Source organism: Gavialis gangeticus, unplaced genomic scaffold (genome assembly GCF_001723915.1).
Source record: "Gavialis gangeticus isolate Ggan-Ray unplaced genomic scaffold, GavGan_comp1, whole genome shotgun sequence".
NCBI classification, from domain to species: domain Eukaryota; kingdom Metazoa; phylum Chordata; order Crocodylia; family Gavialidae; genus Gavialis; species Gavialis gangeticus.
This window is the reverse complement of record NW_017728964.1, coordinates 14,267,040-14,291,485: the sequence shown is the minus strand read 5'-3', so window position 1 is coordinate 14,291,485 and position 24,446 is coordinate 14,267,040. Positions and strand designations below refer to the sequence as shown.

General features: G+C 42.8%; 1 protein-coding gene across 1 annotated transcript in view; it reads right to left on the bottom strand.

Moving 5' to 3' along the window:
• CSNK1D (casein kinase 1 delta) overlaps nt 1-24,446 on the bottom strand; it is a 79,890-nt gene that overhangs the window by 6,727 nt on the left and 48,717 nt on the right. The window contains exons 5-9 of the mRNA XM_019503654.1: nt 22,104-22,332; nt 20,640-20,810; nt 15,431-15,579; nt 13,894-14,065; nt 10,189-10,328 (exon numbers count right to left, since the gene is read on the bottom strand). Coding sequence (XP_019359199.1) covers nt 10,189-10,328; nt 13,894-14,065; nt 15,431-15,579; nt 20,640-20,810; nt 22,104-22,332 — 861 coding nt within the window. The remainder of the gene's footprint in view (nt 1-10,188; nt 10,329-13,893; nt 14,066-15,430; nt 15,580-20,639; nt 20,811-22,103; nt 22,333-24,446) is intronic.

Here is a 24,446-nt window from a genome sequence, read left to right as displayed (position 1 = left end):
TCCTCCTTAGTGATGACCCCTCCTTTCCATTGGGAGTAAGCCTCCTTTTTGGCAAGGAGACATTCCCGGATGTTTTTAGTGAGCCATGGAGGCTTATATGCTCTCCTGCCCCCTTTGACCCTCCTGGGGATTACCTTCCTCTGGGCTTGGAGGATCGTCTCCTTAAGGAGCGACCACTCCCCTTGGACACCCGGCTCCCCTCCCCTCTGAGTCTTCAGCGCTTCTCCAACTATCCTCCTTAGCTCGTTGAAGTTCGCCCTCCTAAAATCTAGGGCCACCACCTGACTGCTTGCCTTTGCTACCATGCGCTGAATGGTGAATTCTAGCAGGCAGTGGTCACTGTCGCCCAGGGGGTCAAGCACCCGCAGCCCCCTCACCAGGTCGTCGCCCGTGGCCAACACCAAGTCCAACAAGGCATCCCCCCTGGCGGGGCTGTGCACCTCCTGGGTTAGATGAAGGTCCTGGACTCTCTCCAAGAACCTGCGTGCGTGCTCGGACCTGGCCAACTGCTCTTCCCAGCAGATGTCTGGGAAATTCAGGTCCCCCATTCAAAAACCAGCACCCCTCCCTCTGGCAGGTGCACAGAGGAGGACTGCACTACTGCTTTCCCAAACTGAACAAGTGGTCAGGCCTAAAGAACAGTGTTCTGTGAAAGTATGAATTGAGCTCCAAGTGACAGATCTAGAGATAACTCACAAGTGTGCTCTAAGCCCTTTTGGAGAAGGGACCAGAAGGGTATACACAAAGCATTCAGAAAGCATTCTTTAATTCTTCCGCTGATAAGGGACAATTCCAATCATTTCCTACATCCCTTATACCTACTGAAAACAGACTTGGGTAACATTCTTAGCATCAAAATTAATGCACAGATTACTGTGCCCCCTCCCTGCTCCAAAGCGAAATCAAAGCTCAAAATTAAAATCCTGGCAATTTTATGGATTGTTAATATGGAATCCTGTAAGCCTCTTGCCAAAAAATATTATATGAAAGGATGAAGAACCACTTTATCCTTATGAGAGAGAATTACAAAACAGCTGTCTGAACGGAAGGGAAAAACACCGAAACATTCTCTCATGGGTTCAAACAGGTGCTCCGTGAGCTGAGGCTCCAAGTAGGAAAAGAGTCTCAGACTGGAGAAAAGTTCTTTATTCCCTCCAGGAATCTTTTATACAATTGTTGGATACAGACCAACTAGCGCACAGACAGAATTCACACAAACAGTGCCATGAGTGACACCTGCAAGTTATCCCAGGTACTACTGCTTTAGTTGATCCATCTGAAGAACTAAAAGATGCTCTTATGGAAAGGTTAGCAGCCAAGTGACCTTCAGCAATTCATATTTTTGGCTAGTTGTCTGATCTTCCAGCAGTGACTGTAAAGAAATGACTGCTGAAAACTGAAAACTCTCATGTTTACATTTGGAGGGAAATTCCTGATGCACTGCTGTATTTAAACTAAATATTTCTCACTGGCTACAATTTAGGACTGGCAGGATAACCATTTGTAATAGCTATGTGCCTGAGGGTATCTTGTGATCTGAAAGATAAGCATTCTAGAGTTTTCAAAACGTTAAGTAGGTTCCCCAGTTGGATGTCATAATAAAATGGTGGATACAAGTATGAAATCAAGGTTCAGTCCAACAAGGACTTATACCAAATCAATATTTTCTCAACTCATCTTTCTTGGGGATTTTTTTTTTGTTTTTTGTTATTTCCCTGAAGTATTAATACGTGCCCAGGAGGAAATTCATGCATTTCCAGGGAGGTCTGCCTGGCTATACAAGTAGTCAAGTCCCAAGCTGCTGGAGAGAAGCTACAGAAAAGATCTCGCCAAACTAAGTGAGTGGGCAAAAAAGAAAAGGCAGAGAAACTTAAATGTCAACAAGTGCAAGGTAATGCATCTGTGGAAAAAATAATCTTAATTACATGCACACAACGCTGGGTTTTGAACTAGTTAAAAATTCAGGAAAGAGACCTGTCATCCTTCTGCTGTACTCTGCCTTGGTGAGGCCACAGCTGGAGTACTGCATCCAATTCTGGGCTCCACAATTTACGAAGGATGTGGAGAAGCTTGAAAGAATCCAGAGGAGAGCAATGCGCATAATCAAAGGGCAAGAGAACAGGCCTTACGAAGAGAGGCTGCAAACCACAGGACTCTTCAGCCTGGAGAAGCGCAGGCTCAGGGTGACTTGATGGCAGCCTATAAGTATATAAGGGATGTTCATCAGGATCTGGGGGAACATCTGTTCACCAGAGCACCCCAGGGGATCCAACAGTCACAAACTCCTGCAAGACCATTTTAACCTGGACATAAGGAAAAACCCCTTTACTGTCTGAGCCGCCAAGGCCTGTAACAGACTCCCCCCCCCACAGAGGTGGTGCAAGCACCTACTCTGGACGCTTTGAAGAAACATTTGAACACTTATCTTGCTGGGATCCTTTGAACCCAGCTGACTTCCTACCCCTTGGGCAAGGGGCTGGACTCGATGATCTTCCGAGGTCCCTTCCAGCCCTACTGTCTATGAAATTTATGAATACCGTGTGCAGTTCTGATCCTCACATCTCAAAAACGACATTGTAAAATTAGAAAAGGTACAGAGAAGGGCAACCAAAATTATCAGAGGCCTGGAGAGGTTGCCACAGCAGGAGAGACTCAAAAAAGACTAGGACTCTTCTGTAAGGAAAGGAGAAGGCTGAAGGGGGATATGACAAAGGTCTATAAAATCACAAAGGGTATGGAGCAAGCAAACAGGGGACGGCTGTTCACAGAGTCACCGAATATTAGAACGGGGGGAGGGAGGGATCTGTTGAAATCAGTAGGTGACAGGTTTAAAAGTAATGAGAGAAAAGTATTTTATGCAACACACAATTACCTTGTGGAATTCCTTGCCACAGGACAGGACAGGATACTGGGCTAAATGGGCCACTGGACTACCTAGTATGTGGTACTTATGTTCTTATGAGAAAACGGTTTAAGCATCGTACAATTTCTCTCCCACAGCAGTAAGAGGAACCAGCTCTGTTGTCTTTTTTTTTTTAATCTTCCCCTCCATTTCTTGTATAAGACTAATGGATCTGGTGTTCTTCCTGCTGCAACAAAGACTGATCTGAATGTGGGAGTTTCATAGGCTTAACATGAAGCTGAACTACCATTATATTTATAAAAAAATGAAGCTACCAATGGTTTTAGGAAAACAACAGCCATTGTACTAGCTAAGGCAAAGTTGATGCCTCTTGCTGCTGGCCCTGCATGCAGAGTACAGATTCATATTACATCTTCCACCCTTCAAGGTATGTTCTCGTGGATCAGCTTGTTCAGAAGAAACCAATACCTGCGAGGCCACGGATTTCTTGTTGACTGGAACCTTTGGACTCCAGCCAAGAATACAGATACTTGCACTGGAGCCTCGCTATGCTTTTTAAATCCATTATGGGTCAGAACAGAAGCTGGCTGTCCAGTACTTATAGAATCTTTTGCCTCTGAGCCAAAATGTTTATTAGCAAGAGCTCCCTGAAAAAACAATGCCTTGAGTTGAGGGTGACTCTCCTATCTCTGGCAGCTACTGTCCTCCACATGGAGACTCGACATGAAGAAACGACTTTCCTCCAGGCAAGCCAAAGATGCTCCTGTGATTATGACACTGACAAGATAGCACAGCAAGAGGCACATCCCTTTAAAGCCAATTTCTAAGTCATTGGTGACTAAGGTTTGTGCCAGGAAGCTAAAATCCCTAGTGAAAGAAAAAGTAAATACAGCAAAATAATGTGTTAAAGAGTAGTCTAATGAAACAGCATTGGAAATGATCCCTTCTGTTGAATCCAGGCTGGAAAGTGAGGTTCCTGACCCATCTGTAATCACGATTGGAAGGAACTCAGGTGAGTGCTTTCCCACACACTCAAATGCCTGGAGCAGAGAGGGGAAAAATGGAGTGGAGAGGTATGCCCAGCTGGCATGATACATTGTTAATGCACTCCATCCCACAGGGCAACTCCCTACCTATGTCCAGAAACCCTGACCTCCTACCCCTGAAACAGAACTAATATTAAGCTGGCAATACCTATTAAGAACATCTTGATCAGTAAAGTGTGCCTTTCAAAAAAGCTCACCAGTCAAGTTTATTTTATCTGCATAAAAGGATTGCTTCTGATGTACAATGAAACGTGAAAAAAAATCTCCGTCAGTTTGCTGGATTTAAAACCGTTAAGAAACAAAATGCTTTGAGCTAAGATACAAACCAATAATAACATTCTGAAACCTATCTATATAATGCCAGTGTGAATAAAATACCGTATGTTTTATTAGTGATGCTGAAAAGGTAGTTTTGGTTGGCAATGCCAGCTGTAAGATCAAGTAGGGAGTGTGGAATTTTCATTTATGAGCAGTAGCCTCAGAACACAGATTAAACATTAAGTAAATGCTTTGAAAATCATCTTGTGCCTGACATTACCAAAGAGGAAAATGAAGCAAATGTGGATGGTCTAAGACATTCACCTTCTTTTCTAATATGTTAGTATTTATTTTATCTAAAAGTATTCTTTACTCCACTTGTTCTTGCAATCTGCCCTGTTTTACATTAAAGGAGTATGAGTCAAATCTGAAATACGAGACAGCGCTTAGAAAGTCCTGACAACAATGACATTCAATATAAATTAAAGGTTTTAAACAAGGGGAAACGTTCTAAAGTATACAATAAACTAGAAATGATTTACAGGCTGAGAAGCATCAAGACTTTAAAGCGGAATCTGAGATTGTTGCTCAGCTACAACAGTATAAAAAATGTATCCTTCCTTTCAGTACTCCCCTTGATCCCAAAACACTAAGGCACCAAGCCTAGCCAGACCTGCAAGGTGTCCCAACTGCTCAAAGGGATTACCATATTTGCCTGAATCCAAGCTAACTTTGAATGTACGACACCCCCCCACATCAGACTCTTGACGTGGGAAGTTATAATAAATTTGTAAGATTTCCATGCCTAGTATTTGATGATTGAAGGGCTGTCTTAAATTCATATGCCCTCCTCTCCATTACTGCAGGGGAGAAAGCAGCAGCAAGGGGGCAGGTGGTGGTAGGTGGAGTCAAGCAGCTTAATGCCTGTCCTTTGTTCCCCTCACCAACTGCCTCTTCCTATGCCCTGCAGCACCTGCCTTCCTGCTGCCAGTTACCTTCAGTCATGGCTATCTGACCTCTGCTGGCCACACAGCAGTAGCTGCAGTAGTGGCAGCTGGAGCTGGGACCAGAGCTGCTGCCATCATAACTAATGGGGCTGGAGTTAAACCCATGACAGGTGGTCAATAGTGGCAAGAGACCAAAGTTGCAGCTTTAACTCTGATACTGAGCCTGGCCCAAACCTTATACTTGGGGGAGATTCCCTCCTCCCCACCCCATGTGGAATGGATGGGAGGAAACGCTACTTGTCTCAGATTCAACTAAGTAAGATACTTGGCTAAGAATCCTTATTTCTTACAACAGAATACAATATATACTGAAGTCCTACAATATATAGCAGTTGTCTGTGCAACAGTCCTTACACATCAATAAAGAAAATGTTCAGAAAAATGCCTGCAGTCATGAGTGAAACAGCCAGCAGTTATAACCACCACTCTTCATATCTGGAATGAAGTATTGAATTATACCAGACAATGGCAAAAACCTCTCTTACCACCATTTTATTACTTCATCAGAAGCAAGATATACCCACTCGGAAGAAGATAAAAATAGAGCACTACTTACAGCAATTGTTCTCCAATAATGGCGTGCTCTTATTTGGGTTACTACAAAAACAATTCTAATTGCTTGAGTTGAACCTGGAGTACATGTGCTGAAATGCTGCTTTCAAAACAAAACCAGACAATTTCCCTTTATCATTAGAGGTCCCCAAATTAACTCTCAATTATTAAATTTTGATTGACCATTTCTATGACCATCTATAATAAAATACATTACATGTGTGCTATTTGTAGTTAGTCCAAAGATATGACCAGGTACTTTACCTGCCATTCATTACCTCAGTCCCATCTTATCCAAAACTGATACTTTCCAGAAAGTGTCCTTTCCATAAATCACTATTTACTAAAGAAACATTCCCATTCTTCTCCCTTTTAAAATTAAAAAAATGCACAGAGGCCTATGACATCCATAAAATAATCCCAAATTACTGATAGGTTTAAACATCAAGTGGAGTGCCCCAAGGGTTGGTCCTAGGGCTGTTTTTGTTCAAAATCTTCATTAATGATTTGGAAGATGGGACGGATTGCACCCTCAGCAAGCTTGCAGGTGACACCAAGCTGGGGGGTGTAGCAGATACACTGGAAGGTAGGGCTAGGATTCAGTGAGACCTAGACAAATTGAAGGACTGGGCCAAAAGTAATCTCATGAGGTTCAACAAGTACAAGTGCAAAGTTCTGCACTTGGGACAGAAGAATACCTACAGGCTGGGGACTGACTTGGTTAAGCAGCAGCTCTGCAGAAAAGGAATCTGGGGTTTACAGTGGACAATAAGCCACATATGAGTCAGCTGTGTGCCCTTGTTACCAGGAAGTCTAATGGCATCCTAGGTTGCATTAGTAGGACACCTGGCAACAGATCGAGGGAAGTAATTATTCCGCTCTATTTGGCACTGGGGAGGCCACATCTGGAGTCCTGTATCCAGCTGTGGGCCCCCCCCTACAGAAAGCATGTGGACAAGTTGGAGAGAGTCCAGCAGAGGGCAACAAAAATGGTTTGGGGGCTGGAGGACAGAACTTGTGAGGAGAGGCTGAGGGAACTGGACTTATTTAGTTTGGAGAAGAGAACACTGAGAGGGGATTTGATAGCAGCTTTCAACTACCTGAAGTGTGGATCCAAAGAGAATGGAACTGGGCTGTTCTCAGTGGTGAGAGATGACAGAACAAGAAGCAATGGGCTCAAGCTGCAGTAAAGGAGGTTATGTTGGATATTAGGAAGAGCTTGCTCACTAGGAGGGTGGTGAAGCACTGGAACAAGTTACCTAGACAGGTGGCAGAATCTCCATCCTTGGAGGTTTTTGAGGCCTGGCTTGACAAAGCCTTGGCTGGGATGATGTCGTTGAGGCTGGTCCTGCTTTGAGCAGGGGGTTGGACTAGATGCGACTTTCTAAGGTCCCTTCCAGCCCTCCTTGTCTGTGATTCTACCTGTGATTTTGTACCTTAAAGCTGAGCAAGGGAAGCATTCAGAGATCTCCACAGCATGTGCTTCTAGAGATGGACAGTTTGAGGTAAGAATTAAGTTATAATGTGTGTGTCTGAAGTTTTTTTGGTCATTTGAAAGGTTTAAAAAAAATCTGTCCCACATCAAGCTGTGGGAGTGATGGCACCGAAGGACTGCAGGGTGATGGATGAAGAAGGCTGGGTTCTGTAGACAGCCAAGAGGAATGCCCTCTCACTCAGTACAGAAAATGGACAGTATGAATTGAATGAAACTGAATGCACAGCATCTTGCCTCATTCAGCAGCAGTAGTATGGAACCAGTTGGTGACCCCCCCGTGACAATACTGAAAGCCGTTTCACAAAGCACAATGTAATCTGCACGCTAACTGAACCAGTGCTCGTGAGTTAAAAAGAATTTGTCCACACTTTCTTGATCCTACTATTTATAATCCCTCACTTGTCAAAATGACTTTGTTAGGCTGTGTTCCCTTGCCCATGAAATAGGGATAAATATATTTCTCTCACTTGAAAGCGTTTTGAGATCTAATTAAACGCTTTATAACATTTAGGAATCTCTCTCCTACTTGACTTGACACATGGCTCATCTCATGGGATAAGACTACCATCCTTGGCAATTTTATAGTCTCACCCTACACACTTCCATGTCCGCTTTCAAGCTTCAAACCTGGATCACTTGACCATAAACAAAATAGTGGTTTCTTTGGGCTTGCCTTCAACAACACTTATTTTTTGATCTCTCACTAACAGACTCCCTTCTCAGAACTACTATTCTACTTGGAGAAACACCTTTACAACAACAACACATCCAAGAATAATTTAAATGCTGTCATGGTAACAAGAAGGTAAATCAACAGCCTTAACTTCTATCACCTAATTGTGATAACATACTCTGTCAACTAAGTAGGGTATGGGTCTACAACCTGGGAGACATTTAAGTTTTACCCAAACTCAGTATTTGCAAAGAAAATACTATTTGTTTCCTTAAGATATTGGTCTCTTGCCACTACTACAAGTCTGTCTATTGAATACAATGTTTCCTCACAATGGGGAAGCCTGCATCACTAAAGACTGAAGAAAGCTTTGCATCAGCTAAGTTATCGATCATCCAAGACAAGCTCGTTGAAGATTTTGGAAACACTATTATAACGGCAAAGAAACTTCCTAGTCTCCTGAACAACCATTCTGTAAGATGTCAAAAAAAATCTGAAGATAAGCTGTTGCTTTAGAAGAGATTTCTGTCACCAACACTATCAGCCTTCTTGCATCCATTCCACAATATCTGGAAAGATGTTTTCAGTGAACTGGATACCTTGGATTCCCAGTATCACTTATTCTTCTTCAGTCGTCTCAACTGTGCCTTCTGAGATCTCTAATGCATCAGCATCCTTGATTTCCTGTCTGTAACGAGTCACCATGCCCTGCACTGACTAAATGATTCCCTTAATTCTACACACCCTCTCTCAGCTTCTTTGGAAAACTTCCCCACTGCACCAGCATCATTTTGATCTGAAAACGTGGCCCAGACCTAATGCAGAAGAGGAAAAAAATGTGACTGGAAAGTTATGTAAGAAACTGAAAGACCAAATAAGCTAAAATGGTAAAACGTTTTGGATTCTGTTAGCTCTGAAATTTTCTATTTTTTTTCCGACAAATAAAGAATGCTTAATTTATAAGCTTTTTGCTAGCAATCACTACTACAGTATGAGCATTTATATCACAACCCACTGCTACGTCACATGTTTCAATTTAGTTGCTCAAGGTAGTTTAGACAAATGTCGAGTATGTTTAAAAACAACTTCTATATACACCGCACAGGAAAAGAATGGCAATAACTGCTTTATGAAAGCAAATATTGTCACTAAATAACAAGCTGTACTCTGGTAAACAATGCTACTGCAAAATGAACTTTACAAAATGAGAAACAATCCTGTCAGCATTCTGTATGCATTAATACCAGTGCAGCTACTCTTGTCAAAAAAGGATTAAAAAAAAAAAAATCAGTTTGCTTCCAAGAAATACACGTATGGAAATAAGCAAGAATGTATACCAAATATTTAAAGCTCATGGGGAAGAACATTTAGCTTTTTACACTTATAAAAAAGGATCTACAAGAACCAGAGGATAAAGGGGAAAAAAAAAAATCACAAGCTGGTAAGTATTTGATAACATATTAGAAAGCTTCTACCTACCCACAGATCAAAGCAGGAAGAAAGTAGTGAAAGAACAAAGAAAAAACAGATGCGGAATAGAAAATTAGGAGTACATGAAAGGGAGAGTGTAACATAGTCTAAGGGTACCTTTACTAACTGTATTTTGTCACTATATTTTCATCTCACAGTTACAGAAATTGCAATTTCTTCAATATTACACCCTCTCAAAAGTTAAAAAGAGAACTAGCAAGAATTGCCAAAAACTTAATTTATACAAGACTTCTGAAATCTGCAGTTAAAATGATCAAGATAGGGACCTTTAAGATTTTGACTACTATCGTGCCCTGTAACATCTGCTATACAATGCAAGTCCAGTACATTCTTTTCTGAATGCTTTAGGGAGGCAAAATATTTAGCTGATGGTCCTACAATTAGTATGCATAACTGCTTAGATTCACTGAAATATTTGGTAAGATGCATATAATACAAATTGCCCTGGAACCAAAAATCCTCAACCTGGAGGAACAGAAAGGAACAGAAAAGAGTGAAAGAAAAAAAAAAAAAGCTAGCCCTTGCTTGGTTTTCTGGGGATCTGTATGATGCCTTGTTACCTATTCAAGTGAAACTGTGTTACACAGGCCACCTAACTGGAGCCTTCACTGAGGCCAGTGTTAACATTTCCTAAGATGCTTCCAAAAAGCTGAAAGAGAAAGGAATTACATATCTAGAAACTTTTCTAAAATGAAGAGAACACTCTGCAACGTGAAAGCCCATTAATTAGTTAGTAAGCCAATGCAGCTTCGCAGCCTGATCAAATCGCCCACCCTTTTCCAAAAAAAGCATCTGTTCTATACCTGTGAAGTCGACATGCGAGAGGTATCTTGTCGGCCTGTTAAGTCGGATGAGGAGATATTGACAGGGGCACCACGATGCAATCTCATACTCACTTTCCTTTCTCGCTCCATTCCAGACACTGGACGAGGAGAGGTGTTAGCTGTGAAAAAAGTGTTAGAATTCTTGAAATGCACATATAGACAGCATTAAAAAGTGGTCACTTACCCAAAATAATGCAGATTCCTCTACAGAAGAATTATATTGCCTCTAGAAAGACAGACTGCGGAGGTCATGCGCCTAATAAGACACCCACAGGACCTTTTTAAATAGTAACTATCAATTAATGGACTAGAATTTCTTCCAGACTTCTGCTGAGTATGTAAAGGATATGGAAACCCTTTTATATCAGCTGAGGAGCTGGACTCTCAAATGCAAAAGGTCAGGAAGTTTCCAGCCAGGAAAACACAGCTATGCAAAGACTTTTTTGTTTTTAATAAAAGGTGTCATGGGGAAAAGACAAACTTGTAGGTCCCTTTTGTAGAGAGACAGTAAAGAGAAACAGAAGCTAATTCAACTGTGTACTCAGTGATCACACTGAAGGGAGACGGAAAATGTCTAAGACAGGTTGAACACAGAAAAAAAAAAAACCACATTGAAAACTTTTACTTTAGGTAAATCTTTTAAAACTTGTTCTATTTAGCAAGAGTCTAACAGGATCTCCTTGATCCCTTCAGATACATACACATGTTCAGCCAGGAAATCCATTGGTTATCCTGTCAAGTAAAGAGACTAGGGGTCTAGATGTTGGTTTCCTGAGGCAACAAGCCTGTCTTTGACAATGGGGTAGGAAGTAAACAAATGATCTTTAAAGAGATCCAGAAACTCAGATTTAACCAGATGTGCCATGTCCAGGCTGACATGACTAAGATCATTCTGGGTTTCTTCTGCTAAACCTCCAATACTCCAAGGATGAGTAGAAAGGGAAGTGAGATGTAAAAGTAGCAATCTCCTTTCAGTCTAAATAGAAAGATGTCTGCATACACATAATGGATCTCTGCTTGCTGAGGATACCAACTTAGGTTGTCCATTTTTTAAAATGTATCTATCACAATTAGATCAGATATGTTTTGAATCAACTATTCCCACAGACTGATCACCATTTCACAAAGTAGCATAATTACACACAGATCAACGGAAGATAGATTTATGAGGCACAGCCAGCCAAATGGTCCTTGACTCCAGCAAATGCGTGGAGATGCTATTTTTAAGGCTCTCAGAGGCCACAGATAAATCCAATGCATTCTCCAACCACAACTCTTATCATCCAAGTAGGGTGAGAGAACTGCATCCCTCTTAACACAAAATTGCAAGGAACACACTTGAGGCCTTGGCATCAGTGCCTCTGGGCGGAGAGCTGCTCTGGAGCCAGACTGGGATCTTGCAGCAGTGAGTGTGGTCCACAGGCAGGGCAGAGCTGTGATCTGCAGCCTGTATGCCCCAGGCAGGGACATGCAGGTAGCAGATGGCAGCTCTGCCCCACACTGTCACCCCTGCAAGGAGTCAGGGCAGAGCCACAACCTGCTGCCTGCATGTGCCTGCCTGGGGCATGCAAACTGCAGATTGCAACTCTGCCCTGGCTGTGGACCACACTCACTGCTGCAAGATCCCAGTCTGGCTCCAGAGCAGCTCCCCGCCCTGCCAGTGCTGCTGGGACTGGTCTCACACTATCACAGTGTGGTTGCTGGTGGGGTCTCCATGGAAACCAGCCCCAGCCACGTGGGTAGGGGCTGCCAGGAAAGCCAGTTTGGCCACCAGACATATCTGCCATTTTGCCCACCCCTATTCTAAGGCCATCCTACTTAAACAGTTGGTAAGTATTTATTATAAATTCTTCACTTAACTGGGGAGAGAGTCTTTACAATCAACCCCTTTCATTAACATATAGCCCATCAGGTTGTTGATAAGTGTCATTAATCATTGTATACCTATGACTGTAAACCTGGGGAAAGTGGGGAATAATGGGCCTAAGATGTTGCAAAACCTGAGCCAGAGCTCAGGGTTACTGGGGTCTGGTCTACACCTATCCTCCCAGGCTTAAGTATGTTGTTTTTTTTTTATTTCTATTGCCTGATGTGGATGCTAGTAAACTTATGTTTAGCTTTTTAATAAAATGATTCCCTTGAAAGGAAACAGGTGTGCTCTCTCTTTATTCCAGGGCCCCATCCAACAGAGCAGGTTCCCTTTATCCCAATATGGGAATAGAGAGATCCCATTCAATAATAGTACGAAAAACAAACACTGACCTAGAGGAAGCAGATTACATCCATAACTTACAATTATGAATGTTAGTGACGTATTATTCATCTGTAGAACTTCTTGCTACAGGATGCTGATAGGGACAAATACTTTACATTATTCAAGAAGGGACTGGACATTTATAGGGATAAGAATGATATCCAGAGTCATGGGCAATACAGTTAGGAAGAGATATAGGTGCAAAGAAAAATAATTCACGTTTCAGGGTCTGACCCAAGTTCCAAATGAATGAGGAATTAGAACGAGACCCTTTTTTTATTTTTTTGAGAGGTGGGAAAATGGGGCAATTATCTCATATTTGTCATATCTGCTGAATCCTCTTGATCCTTTCTATGAAGCATTTGGTACTGGATCATACTTTGGAACAAGATAATGGACCAGGCGGACCACATTTTTTGTCCAGTATTTCAATTCCTACATCCTTAATTCCAAGCAAGGCCCAACGTGACCTAGAAGCTTCCAAAATATAATGAATAAAATTATTATACACACATATACACTTTTTATTTTTTATAGATATAGTTCAGCTTAAAGTTGACAATTACACTTGTAAGCCTGACACAAAGAAAACAAGCAGCTGGTTCCAGCAGCATCTAGAACCCGTGAGAGTTCTGCACTATCCTCAAACTGATGGTAAAGAAGGCTCAATGGGGCTAATGCCACCAAAGAAACTGATTCCTGATCAGAATAACCAAAAGCTGGTATGAAACTAAGTTAGTCACACACGAGAAGATCAAATGTGTATTTGGTGGCTATTTCAACATGACATAGTGCTTTGCAATTTTATTTGCTCATGACTATGGTGGGGTGCAATAAAAGATTAAAATCTCTAATATCAATAATCAGACAGGTTATTTAGTCTTTAAGAGGGCTAAAAACAGATCAGTCCTATCAGTCCTTACGTTATCTCTTACATAAAATAATAAAAAGAATCATTCTATTTAAAAAAGCAAAAACTACACTAAAACCACTATTAGAGAAATGCTCTATTTTTTTTACAAGTTTGAAACTGGGATTCAACAAAACACTTATACAACTGATTTTAACACCCTAAGAATCTGTAAGTTACCCTGAGGAAAAAAAAAAAGATGGGGGAGAGGGGTAGGCAGAAATGCTGAAAAATATGCAGTTAAACACAATAAGAAACTCTGACTAAAGATCAAATCAGATTGGCCTGTAGCATGACTAGCATAGCGCACAGCAGAAAATAAAAACCCGGTATGGTAATTTAGAAAAAAGCATTTACAAAAAGTGTGTAAAATCTCTCTGGTTCTGTTTATTCACTCAAGCTGACTTTAAAAAATGGCCAAGTGCTACATTTCAATTTCCAATAACCAGGAAGCAGCTGAGCAACAGAACGAAGGACTCTCCCAAACCTGCCTTTTTTTGCCAGGAAGTTTATTACTTACCAGTATGTGAGGTTGGAGTAAGAGGAGTGGGAGGAGCCACATCTTGCGTTCCTCTCAGCCTACCAGAAGCTGTGGAAGGTAAGCCACGGACTGCTGGATTTCGTGCATGTCTCATTCTTTCCTCTCGTTCCCTTCGCTCCCGTTCAGCATCCTCAGCAGCTCTGCTTGCACCCTAGGGCACGAGATGAGTAAACCACCAGAGAAACTACTAAGCTTATTACTGCTGTCTCACATACTAGTGCAAGAGCAGTAATTCTCAACCAGAGTGTTGAGGCACACCTTGGGAGCCTTTCAAGGGTGACGCACGGTACCCACAGTGTTAACACTTAAATGTGCAAATACAATTCACAAGATAAACCCCAGAGACTTCAGATATAAATTCATAGTTCTAAAAACACTCTGCCCTTCTGTGATCTGAGCTCTCTGCAACACAAGAATTGTTATATTAAATTTTTCTGTGGTCAAAAAAAAAAAAGTGAGAAACTAAGAGCTGGCATTTTCTGAGGGGGGCATTAAGTTGAATGAGGTTAAGCAGCACTGTGCTAGAGCCTAAGAGTGCCTACAAATGAGTGTGGAGGCTGCTCTGATGTGCTACAATTCTAGTGTGTCAGAGCACACTCGATTAATCAAGTCTGCTCTAGCGTGGCAACTGCTGTGCTCCAGCAGCCTCCTGAGTCTAATACATCAGTGTCCCTGTGCTTAAAAATCAAAAGCATCACTAAAGCTTGTTCAATGAGCTTGTTTTTTTTTTTTTTTTTTAAACTATCAGCTTTTTCAGTACAAGATATGTGGCTTTTTATACACAGGAAGGCACCCAGGACAGGGGCCAATGCAATATGAAGATTAATAGTTAATTGCTTTTGTTACTGTTCTATAAATTGGGTTGAACTAAAATTGGGTTAGTTTGCATTCTCTGAAGTGGAGCAAGTTTTTCCATGAACTACTGTTGATCTCAGATCCTTCATATCATTAAAATTAAAGAAATTGGGATGGGCAGCAACAAGGTCAAAATTTTTTAAATTTCAGTCAGAAGTAGTTTCCATGCTTTGAGAAATTACTACTATTTCAAAATGTCTTCTTTTCCCAGGCCACTTGGTCCAATTATGAGATCTCACTTTATTTTAGCACGTTTGTTAGTAATCAGTAATCTCAGGGAATAGTGACAAAAATGGTTTTCTATTCTAAAACATTTCACTCATCAATTGAAAATTTTTTACAAAAGCATTCATAATGGGGAATTTTGGCTTGTATGAGACGTGCTGGTGGATTCGGACATTTCACTTTTCTTCAGTTGCCATCCCTGCTGTACTACAAAACAGATGAGGCAACATAACATCTGCTTTTGTACAGTTTTAGCCTGTGCTCAGATACCAAAAGAAGGCTGGACACTAAAAAAATGTCATTTCACATGCTAGGACTTCTAGGAAGTAGGTCTAAAATAAACAACACAAAGAAACCCCAAACTAAACTTGAAAAATAGAATGGCTGAACATTTCTAACAACTTTCTTGATTAATTGAGCAATGAGAGCTACTTACAAATTTGAGCATATTCCAGTCAAATACATAGTCATAGGAGAAGCCTTGCCGGTGGAACAGGTTTCTGAATAATTGTCTTAGATAGGAATAATCTGGCTTGTCATCAAAACGCAAAGAACGGCAGAAATTCAGGTATGTAGCAAACTCAGCTGTAATAAGAGAAATCTCACTTACCAGTGTCACACGTACTATTATAAAGGGCTGTTCCAAAATTAGCATACTATTTTCTACCATACTTACAGCATTTTGTTTTAAATATAAACACCATCTTCCCCAACAATTCCTTCAGACTCATCAAGCTACCAAAAAGCAACTGTGCAGTTTCAGTACACCAAACATTCACCCTCTCTGCCCTGAGGCAACGACAATATTTAAATATCTACAGAAATTGAGGCACTTAAAAAGCAGACATATTTTTGTTCTGAATCATAAATACCTCAGAATCTTCTCATGCAAGGAATAACGGCCAAAGCCAAAACATGGATATTTAGTGGAGACAAGCCCCACCTATCAAAACATGGGCAAAAAAGGACTTTTATGAGACCTGGTGTCTCAATACACCCTCAAAATAGATAAAAAACCAACCTGGGAGTAGCAGAGAAGACCTGATATTAGAATCCCTACTGAAATTGTTAGGGATTGGAGAGGAACACCCTATAGTAAGCAGTAAGGAAAGAAGCAAAAAATGGAATATATATATATTTTATCGTTCACAGCTTCAGAATGTATTTCAATTGCTTTTCTCAGAGAAGGTACAATGTCCTTTTCATGTAATTATTCATTTTAGTATTGGATATATATATGTGCCAATTTAATGACAAAATACAGTACAGCTAGGGGTCTACCAAACTCAAGGAGACTGCTGGCAGATTTTGCGGGGCAGGCAGCTATTTTTGTGACCCCCCACTCACTTCCCCACCAAAGCCCCTGATTGGCCAAGAGGCCCCTATAGTCCTGCCCCTCCCCGCAGATTGCCAGATGGCCCCAAACAGCCGCCTGCTTAATAACATGTCAATTAATGGCTTCCATGGGGTTAAGCTCCTGATTAAGGCTGCGGAAGCCATTTGTCGACGCATTAAGCTATCTGAACATTTAATTAAGGTCTAAAATGAAATATCTTGTTAAAACAAAGCAATGCACAACATGAATTGCAAGTAATGCAATGATAGACACTTCAATAACTAACGCCAACCATATATCATTTATTAAAGGATGTTATGAAACAGAGTTTACTAAAACTGACTGCTAAAACTTGAGACAGGCAGTTAATGCTATGTATTAAAAGTGAGCATGCTACACCCAGCCACAGTCTCTGGAGACATTCTCAGTCTCTGTGAAGTGAACACGTGTCCATACACTGAGATGGCACACTCAGCATCCACTGAGTTCACTGGAATGGTGAGGCAGTGTCTTGCCAGGGCATAAAGATATGGAAACCGGTTTCAGATAGAGTCCTGAACGTAGGCACGGCCACAGGCATCTGGCACTCTTTGACTAAGTTCATGTAGGCAGCACGTTCACGGACGTGGTCATGTTCTTTCCCCCATCCCAGGATTGATATCAGTAGCTGAGGGTCAAAACTCAACAAAGGCACCTGGATGAGGTCCAAATTGCAAAAAGCCCCAAGGAAGGGAGCAGCTGGCTGTCTGAACTGCAGTGGCAGTGACAGATTGTACCTACAGTACTAGTTCAGCTTCAAAACTATTGCCTGGAACAGCAACTTTCTGCACTTGTTTCCACAAGGTCAACTGGACAGTTTCTGCAATACCTTGTCTCGAACCCAAATTATCAAGTCCATCAGCCTGTTGTGTCCATGGTGGATCCCAGCCTGCCAGCCTTCAAACCATGTCAGGAGCTCCATGAACTGGGTGGAATTGTTGCCCCAAGCATCACTTGATCTTGAATGTTGCCTCACCCCAAGAGATTGCAAAGCTTGAGCATGCACTGTGTGCTGAGTGTGATTTCCAGCTCCTCACTCACAAACTGCTGGTAGTGCTGCATGTGCTTGGTGTGGTAACAGACTGTGCTGAACCAGGAATTCTACCATGTGAGCACAGGCTCTGGTGGCAGTGGCACAGTGGCACGCGAGTCCCCACTCTGACTGGAGATGGACTCCCTGTACTGAACCTTACAACCTGGACAGTGCTTGGTTTTCCTGAAAGAAGACACCAGGCTACCCATCTCAGGGAACTGCGTGTGCCAGATGCACACATTCTGTCCCCAGTAAGTGACATTGCGAGTGATATGAACAGTGTTGGGCAGCATTCTTTGGAGTATGGCACTGTCAGACAGGAACGCAGCGATCTTGTTAAAGTCTATGCCATAGCTGACAGTTACCTTTACGATGGCTTGGGATATGGTGGAAAAATTGACAGAGGTGAGGTGGACTGGCTGAGTCTGAAACATAGGCAGATCCTGGTCAGTTCAGCTCCCCAGTACAAATAAAGTGCGCAGCACATACTTAGGATGAGGGCTGGTGGCTTCATCAGCCACAATGGGAAAGGAATGATACTCTGCTAAGGCAGCATTCATAGACTGTACATGAGAAGCAACTGCTGCAGAATCTTGGCAGAGCTTGTTCGCACACAGAAAACTGCCAGCATTTGCCACGTTTTGGTTCAGGTAGTTCCTGAACTTGGGGTGATCAAGTTTCTCCAGCAGGATGCTAGCCACGGTGAAGGCCTCCACAAGGGAAAATATTGCCCCTTGCCTTGCCAAACTGCTTTCCACGGTCCTTCTAAAATAGGGAGAGCATGGTTGCTTGCCTCTGGTTCTAACCTTCAGCCTCTGCAGCAGCCTTCTTTTTCATGTGTGCCTTGGACTCCAACTGCTGATCGATGTTGGTTTCCCGGGACACATCCAGAGTTACAGTGCAGGAGGTACAGAAGTCTGCCACCATCTGTGCGCAAGGTCCCTGCAGGATACTATTTTACACCACCACCACTGCAATGTATTTGGCTGTCTTAGAGCAGATTCCCAAATTTCTTATTGTGCTCAGTGTTTTCACACAGCCTGCTTGAAATCAAAGTTTTCCGCAAAAATTGAAAAATAGCAATTTCAGCGGGGGCGGCGCCATCTGAATTACTGAAGAAGCCACATTGCAATGATGTAGTATTCTGATAGAAGTCCAGTACTCTGAATGTCTAATAAATGCTCAGTTGCCATGCACACACAAATATCGATACAACAACCATCATATACAGCAGGTATCAGAAGCGTTGTACTGGAAAATTTGGTTTTCAAATTTTTCATTGCATATTTGCGATCACAATACTGCACTAACCATTTTACATTTTAAAAGCCAAGTAAGGGACATTTTAACGAAATATATATAAATGATGTGGGTCAGGAACTTCTAGTCTGTTTCAGAACACAGAATAAGAAAATGGCCAGTGAAACTGAAAAGTAGCAAATTCAAATTAGACAGGAGAAAGTACTCTTTGACAACTCAAAATTCAAGAACAAAGGTATGCAGGAGGCCAGGATTTCTGTGGGCAATATTTCTTATTGAACTAACTGCATGGTTTGGGAAACTGACAAGCTTTCAAATGCAATGCATTCTTTCAGGGCCCTGAACAACAAGACCTGAAGAAGAATCCATTATATTCAAAAGCTTTTCAAAGTCTATCCCAACCCCAGCAGTCCAATAAAAGATAAACCCACCTAAAATTTGCCTCGCACGTTTCCACTGCAGTGCCACTAGAGGACAAAACTGGTACTGTTAAGAACTATAAAAGCCCAGTCTTTGAATCTAGCTAGGGAAAACAAAGATACCCATTTTCAACAAAATTGCAAACAATCTTTGAAAGAGATTAAACCTTATTTTTCAGGGCTTAAATTTATTTCCAATTTCTAAGAATTAAGAGGGTACCTAAAGTGGGGGGCAGACTACATATGGGGGACCACATTAATTTCATGCAAGGCTATGGCATTTTCTTCTGGCACTTGCTATTGTCAGGCACAGGATACAATATCAGATGGAACACAACTCTGCTCTGCTATACCACTTTTTACACTCACAGATAAAAGAGTTACTAGTAGTACAAGAGTGTTTCAGAAAGAATGGCAATTTTGAAATAAAACCGTTTTGTGTAAATTTATCATTTACTGGATTTTTCCCACTTTCTCAGACATACAGTGCAGACAACCATTTTGCTGTTAGTTTCTGAAACGCCCTCATGCATTCACCTATGCAATCCTGACCATTCAAAAATGATAACAATGCCTGAAGAAAATGCACAGTTCCTTCAGACAGTTGTTTTTGTTTATAAGTATAATGTACAGTATGCACCCAGGGAACTTACTAAGCTAGTTATCAAATACTGATCACCAGAAAGTCTCAATAATTGCAAAAAAATCAAGAAGTTTTATATTACAGATTTCATAGACATTAGGGCTGGAAGGGAGCTCGCGGGATCATTGGGTCCAGCCCCCTGCCTAAAACGCAGGAAGTCAGCTGGGGCCAGATCACCAAGCATCGAAGCATTTCTTAAAGGTATCCAGAGTAGGTGCTTGCACCACTTCTGGGGGGAGTCTATTCCAGACTCTAGAGGCTTGGACAGTAAAGATATTTTTCCTTATGTCCAGTCTAAAACTGTCTTCCAGCAGTTTGTGACCGTTAGACCTCATCTTCCCCTACTGAACAGACATTCTTCCAGTTCCTGATGCACATCCCTTATATACTTATAAGCTGCCACCAAGTCACCCTTGAGCCTTTGCTTCTCTCCTCATAAGGCCTGTTCCCTTGACCCCTAATTATGCACATGACTCTCTCAAGCTTCTCCACATCTCTTCTAAAGTGTGGAGCTCAGAATTGGATGCGGTACTCCAGCTGCAGCCTCACCAAGGTCGAGTAAAGCAGGAGAACTTCTTGGGTCTTGCTTGAGATGCAACAGTGGATGCAAGCCAGAGCTTTACTTGCTTTGCCAGCTGCAGCATCACATTGGTGGCTCATGTTCATCTTGTGGTCAGATGAAGGAGCAATGAACCAGGGACACAGACAGCCCGCATAAAGCAAGTGCAATATCTGTGAGCATGGGTATTGAACACATCGTGAAGTCCGACATGTCTTTTCACCCAAAAAATGACAGAATAACAGCTGAGTTAATTTAGTTTAAACATGCAGCATGAAGCAATAGACACTACCAATTCAATGCCGAGAAAGTGTAAAAAGTTTAAAGTTTATAATGATTCTAAAAAAACAACTTACAAGGGTATCCTTTACATAAAACCTCAATGGGTGTAGACATTTTCTTTTCGCTGATACGTTCGTACTTCTGTCTTTTTGTTGCTGCCTTTAGCCCCTGCCAGGGAAGGGAGCCCAGGTTAAAATACATCAGTACGTAGCCCAAAGACTCCAAATCATCTCTGCGAGATTGCTCTGCAACAGTATAAGAGAATGGACTTGTTAGTTTTATTTTTTGATGAAAGATCAAAAGTGCTTATGTAACAAACATCACCGAAAACTCTCACACACTCGCTATAGTTTAAGATGAGTAAATTTGTGTTAAATTTCTCCGTCAGATACTAGAAAAAAAATCTTATAAACTCTCATAGTTATTCACCACTCAATTCCTTGGAACTAGAGGTGTACCGACATATCAGTAGACTATCAGATCGGCACCATTAAAAAGGGGAAATGACATCAGCTATCGGCTTTGTTTGGCTGTTGTAGCCGATAATGCTTACCGATGATTATGCCTTCTGGCCAGGTCCCTGATACGTGGATTCCCTCTCCCCCGTGGGGCTGGGGCCCCCAGATGCCTGGGTTCCCTTGGGAAAAGGCAGGTTTCCCCTTGCAGGTGGGCAGCATTCTAGCATGCAAGGGGCTGGGGGTAGTGGGACACAGGAGGTCCAATCCACATGCACAGCCACATGCATGTGTGTGGCCAGGAATACAGCCAGGCAGTCTGGAGAGTAGCTCCCTGCAGGAAGGGAAGGGGCACTGGGGGGAGGGCACACAGCTGCAGATTGAGGCTCCCACAGTGAGGAAGGGAATAGGGCAGGGGCCCTGGGGCAGGGAGTGGCTGGCCTGGCAGCGGAGGGGATTGCAAGTTGTGCCTCCTGCTACTGGGCAGGCAGGGGACACACAGCTGGTGTGGGACTCTCAGGGCAAAGGCAGCAGGGCAGAGGATCCCCAAGCCCACAGCAAGCAGCCTACATCCGCCCTTGTCCTGCTCAGCTCTGCTCAAAAGCATCCCCATGCTGAAACATGGCAGCAGCAGTGCTTGAACTAAAGCTCATTTGATGAGCTTTAGTTCAAGCGATCCTGTCACCATTTTTAAGCGCCAGGAGGCTGCTGGAGCACATGAAAAAAAAAAGGTTTAATGTCAATACTTTAAAATGCCTTGCATTATTACTAAATATCAGTTATTGGACTGGCATCAGCTGATAAAGTTGGTTAATAATCTGCATTGGCTAAGGAAGTCTTTATCGGTGCACGCCCACTTGAAACTATTAGTTCACTGAACCCATCTCCACCAAGAAATGATCTTAAATAAATCAAATACCTAGTACCATATTAACAACAACATGCATTTTCTTTCTAAATCTCTACAAATGAAGATCTGTTAGCTAAAAGGATTTCATATTTATCTAGACTGTATATGTTGTTAGCTGCACCTTCAAAATGACATACATTTGGCTAGAGAGAGGGCTATCTTTTCCAGCTCACCAATTCCAAGATGAGTATTGATGGATGCATAACGGGCAGTTCCTGTTAAGTTTTTGTTTTCACGATATGGGATGTGCTGGTGAGTTCGAGCATCTCTATATTTCTTGGCTAACCCAAAGTCTATGATGTAGACAAGGTTGCCCTTCTTTCCCAGCCCCATCAGGAAATTATCAGGTTTCACATCTCGGTGGATAAAGTTCTTAGAGTGAATGTATTCAATACGACTTATCTAGATTCAGAGAAAAAAAATAATTCAAGAGGCGCTGAACATGCACTTTTCTTACTGGAGACACTGTCATAAACAAAGATGTCCTTACCTGTTTTATCTTTAGTTTTAAAGGCCTGTACTTTAAAAAAAACCCCACCCTACAAGTATAAAAGCTGCATTGCATAAAAAAGGCTTTGTGTATCATTAACTAGAGTTTTTTGAGATGCATTTGTATTCACAGTCTCACGGTGGGGTATATCAAACCCTGAATTATTATTATTATTTTTAATCAGAGACTTCAATTGTAGTGGTACTCATAGGCACACTCTAGCTCCATCTCTCCTCCTGCCTAGCACCAGGGCATGAAGAGCAGCACACACTTTCTGCTCTTCAGTTTCCTCTGAACCACAGTGTCCCAAACTGCATTTCATTCAGAGGAAGAGGGAAAGGAAGGAGGTGTATTGTACACATACATGTCCAGACATCTCAAAGAATCCAAGTTTCTGTAAGTAGCTTTGCTATCCCTTTCAACTGATTGTCCACATCATTACATAGTCTCATGGTGGGCAACATTAAAGCAGTGGCCAGACAACGAGAGATGGGATTCAGGAGCCCTGTAAGCAAACTGCACTTGCAGAACCAAACTACCAAGTGTGGTATCTACCCCAGAGGCTTTGGTTTCTGACTTGAACAAATTCTGAGAATTCCCAGTTCTAAGATGGTTATGCAAGAGAAGGCACCAAGACAGTGCCTCAGGAAGAGGCCACTTTTGCTTTAGTCAGGGGAGAGGAAACAGAGTGCTCCCATCTCTCTGAGGAAAGAAAATGTAACAGGTGGTTGTGACAAAGAGGTGAAAGCATTCTAGGAGGGTGCTGAGCATGATACTGCTGAAAACTCAATCTCCTCCGGGGAACCAGAAGACACTGCTGGGCCCAGTCCCATGGCAATTCTGCAATCTGTTGGCACATGGACGATGCATCTATTAATAGCTGTTGAACAGATTAGCTGGAGTGGTTTCCCCTGGCATCTCTAAAACAATGACGGAAGATCCTAAGAAAAGTAATGAATAGTGGACAGAGAGCACTCCTGTGTCCAATTCAATGCTTTCCCTCTAAAGCATCCACCCTTGCCACTGTCGGAGATGGGATATCGGGCTAGATGGACCACTGGTGTTGACCTCAGATGCACTTCTTATGTTAAGAAAGGAGCATGAGAGCCAAGACTGAGAAGGGAACATTTTACACTGAGCACAAGGCTGCTCAATAAGCTTCTCCCAAAGGCTTCCAGCTTCGGAGAAAGGTGTGAAAGCTAGTTCTATAAGAGGAAAGGGGGGATAAAATCCTTTTCTTAATCACAGAAGAGCAGGACTTCCCATCTCAGCATTCCTTCTGCAGTTACCATGCAAGGCCAGAACATTCAATTGTGAGGGTGCTGTTAGAGGTTACCTTTAAAGCATTTCAAATCTATAGTATGGTATGCTGTCAAAGAGGCAGAAGAGTTTCAGAGCAACTACAGGTCAAGGCTTAATGCAGGGGCTGGCAACCCCTGGTATGTGTGCCGAGTGTGGCATGAGAGGCCATTTTGCTTGGCACGCCACAGCCAGCCCTGGCTCCAGGTAGCTGCTGCCAGTGATGGAGCCCAGGTTGCTCCCAGCAGGGCTTGTAGAGTCCCAGCTGCCTGCTGGGAGCAGCCCAGGATCCCAGCTGGTAGCAGATCCCCAGAGCCGGGAGGCTCCAAACAGCTGTGCCAGGCTCCGGCATCAGCTCATGCAGGCGCGCCTTGGAGCAGGTGGTGGGGGAGGGGCCTGAGGCAGTGCAGCCCTGGTCTCTCCCCTGCTCCTGGCAGGGAGGTCATGAGTCCAGCACAGCTGTTTGTAGCCAGCCTGGGCTCTGGGCAGCTGCAGCAAGCAGCGGGCAGGCTGCAAACAGCTGCGCTGGGCTACAAAGCTCCGACACTGGCTCCGTGCTGGTGATGACTGCACAGACACCTCAGGGCAAACTGCGCGGCCCCGCTGTCCACCCCGAGGTGCACACGCAGTCACCACCAGCACGGAGCTGATGCTGGGCTTTGGGTGGGGGGCAACGGGCAGTAGCGCACTAGGGCTGGGGGGCAGGGGCTTTGGATGGGGGGCAAGG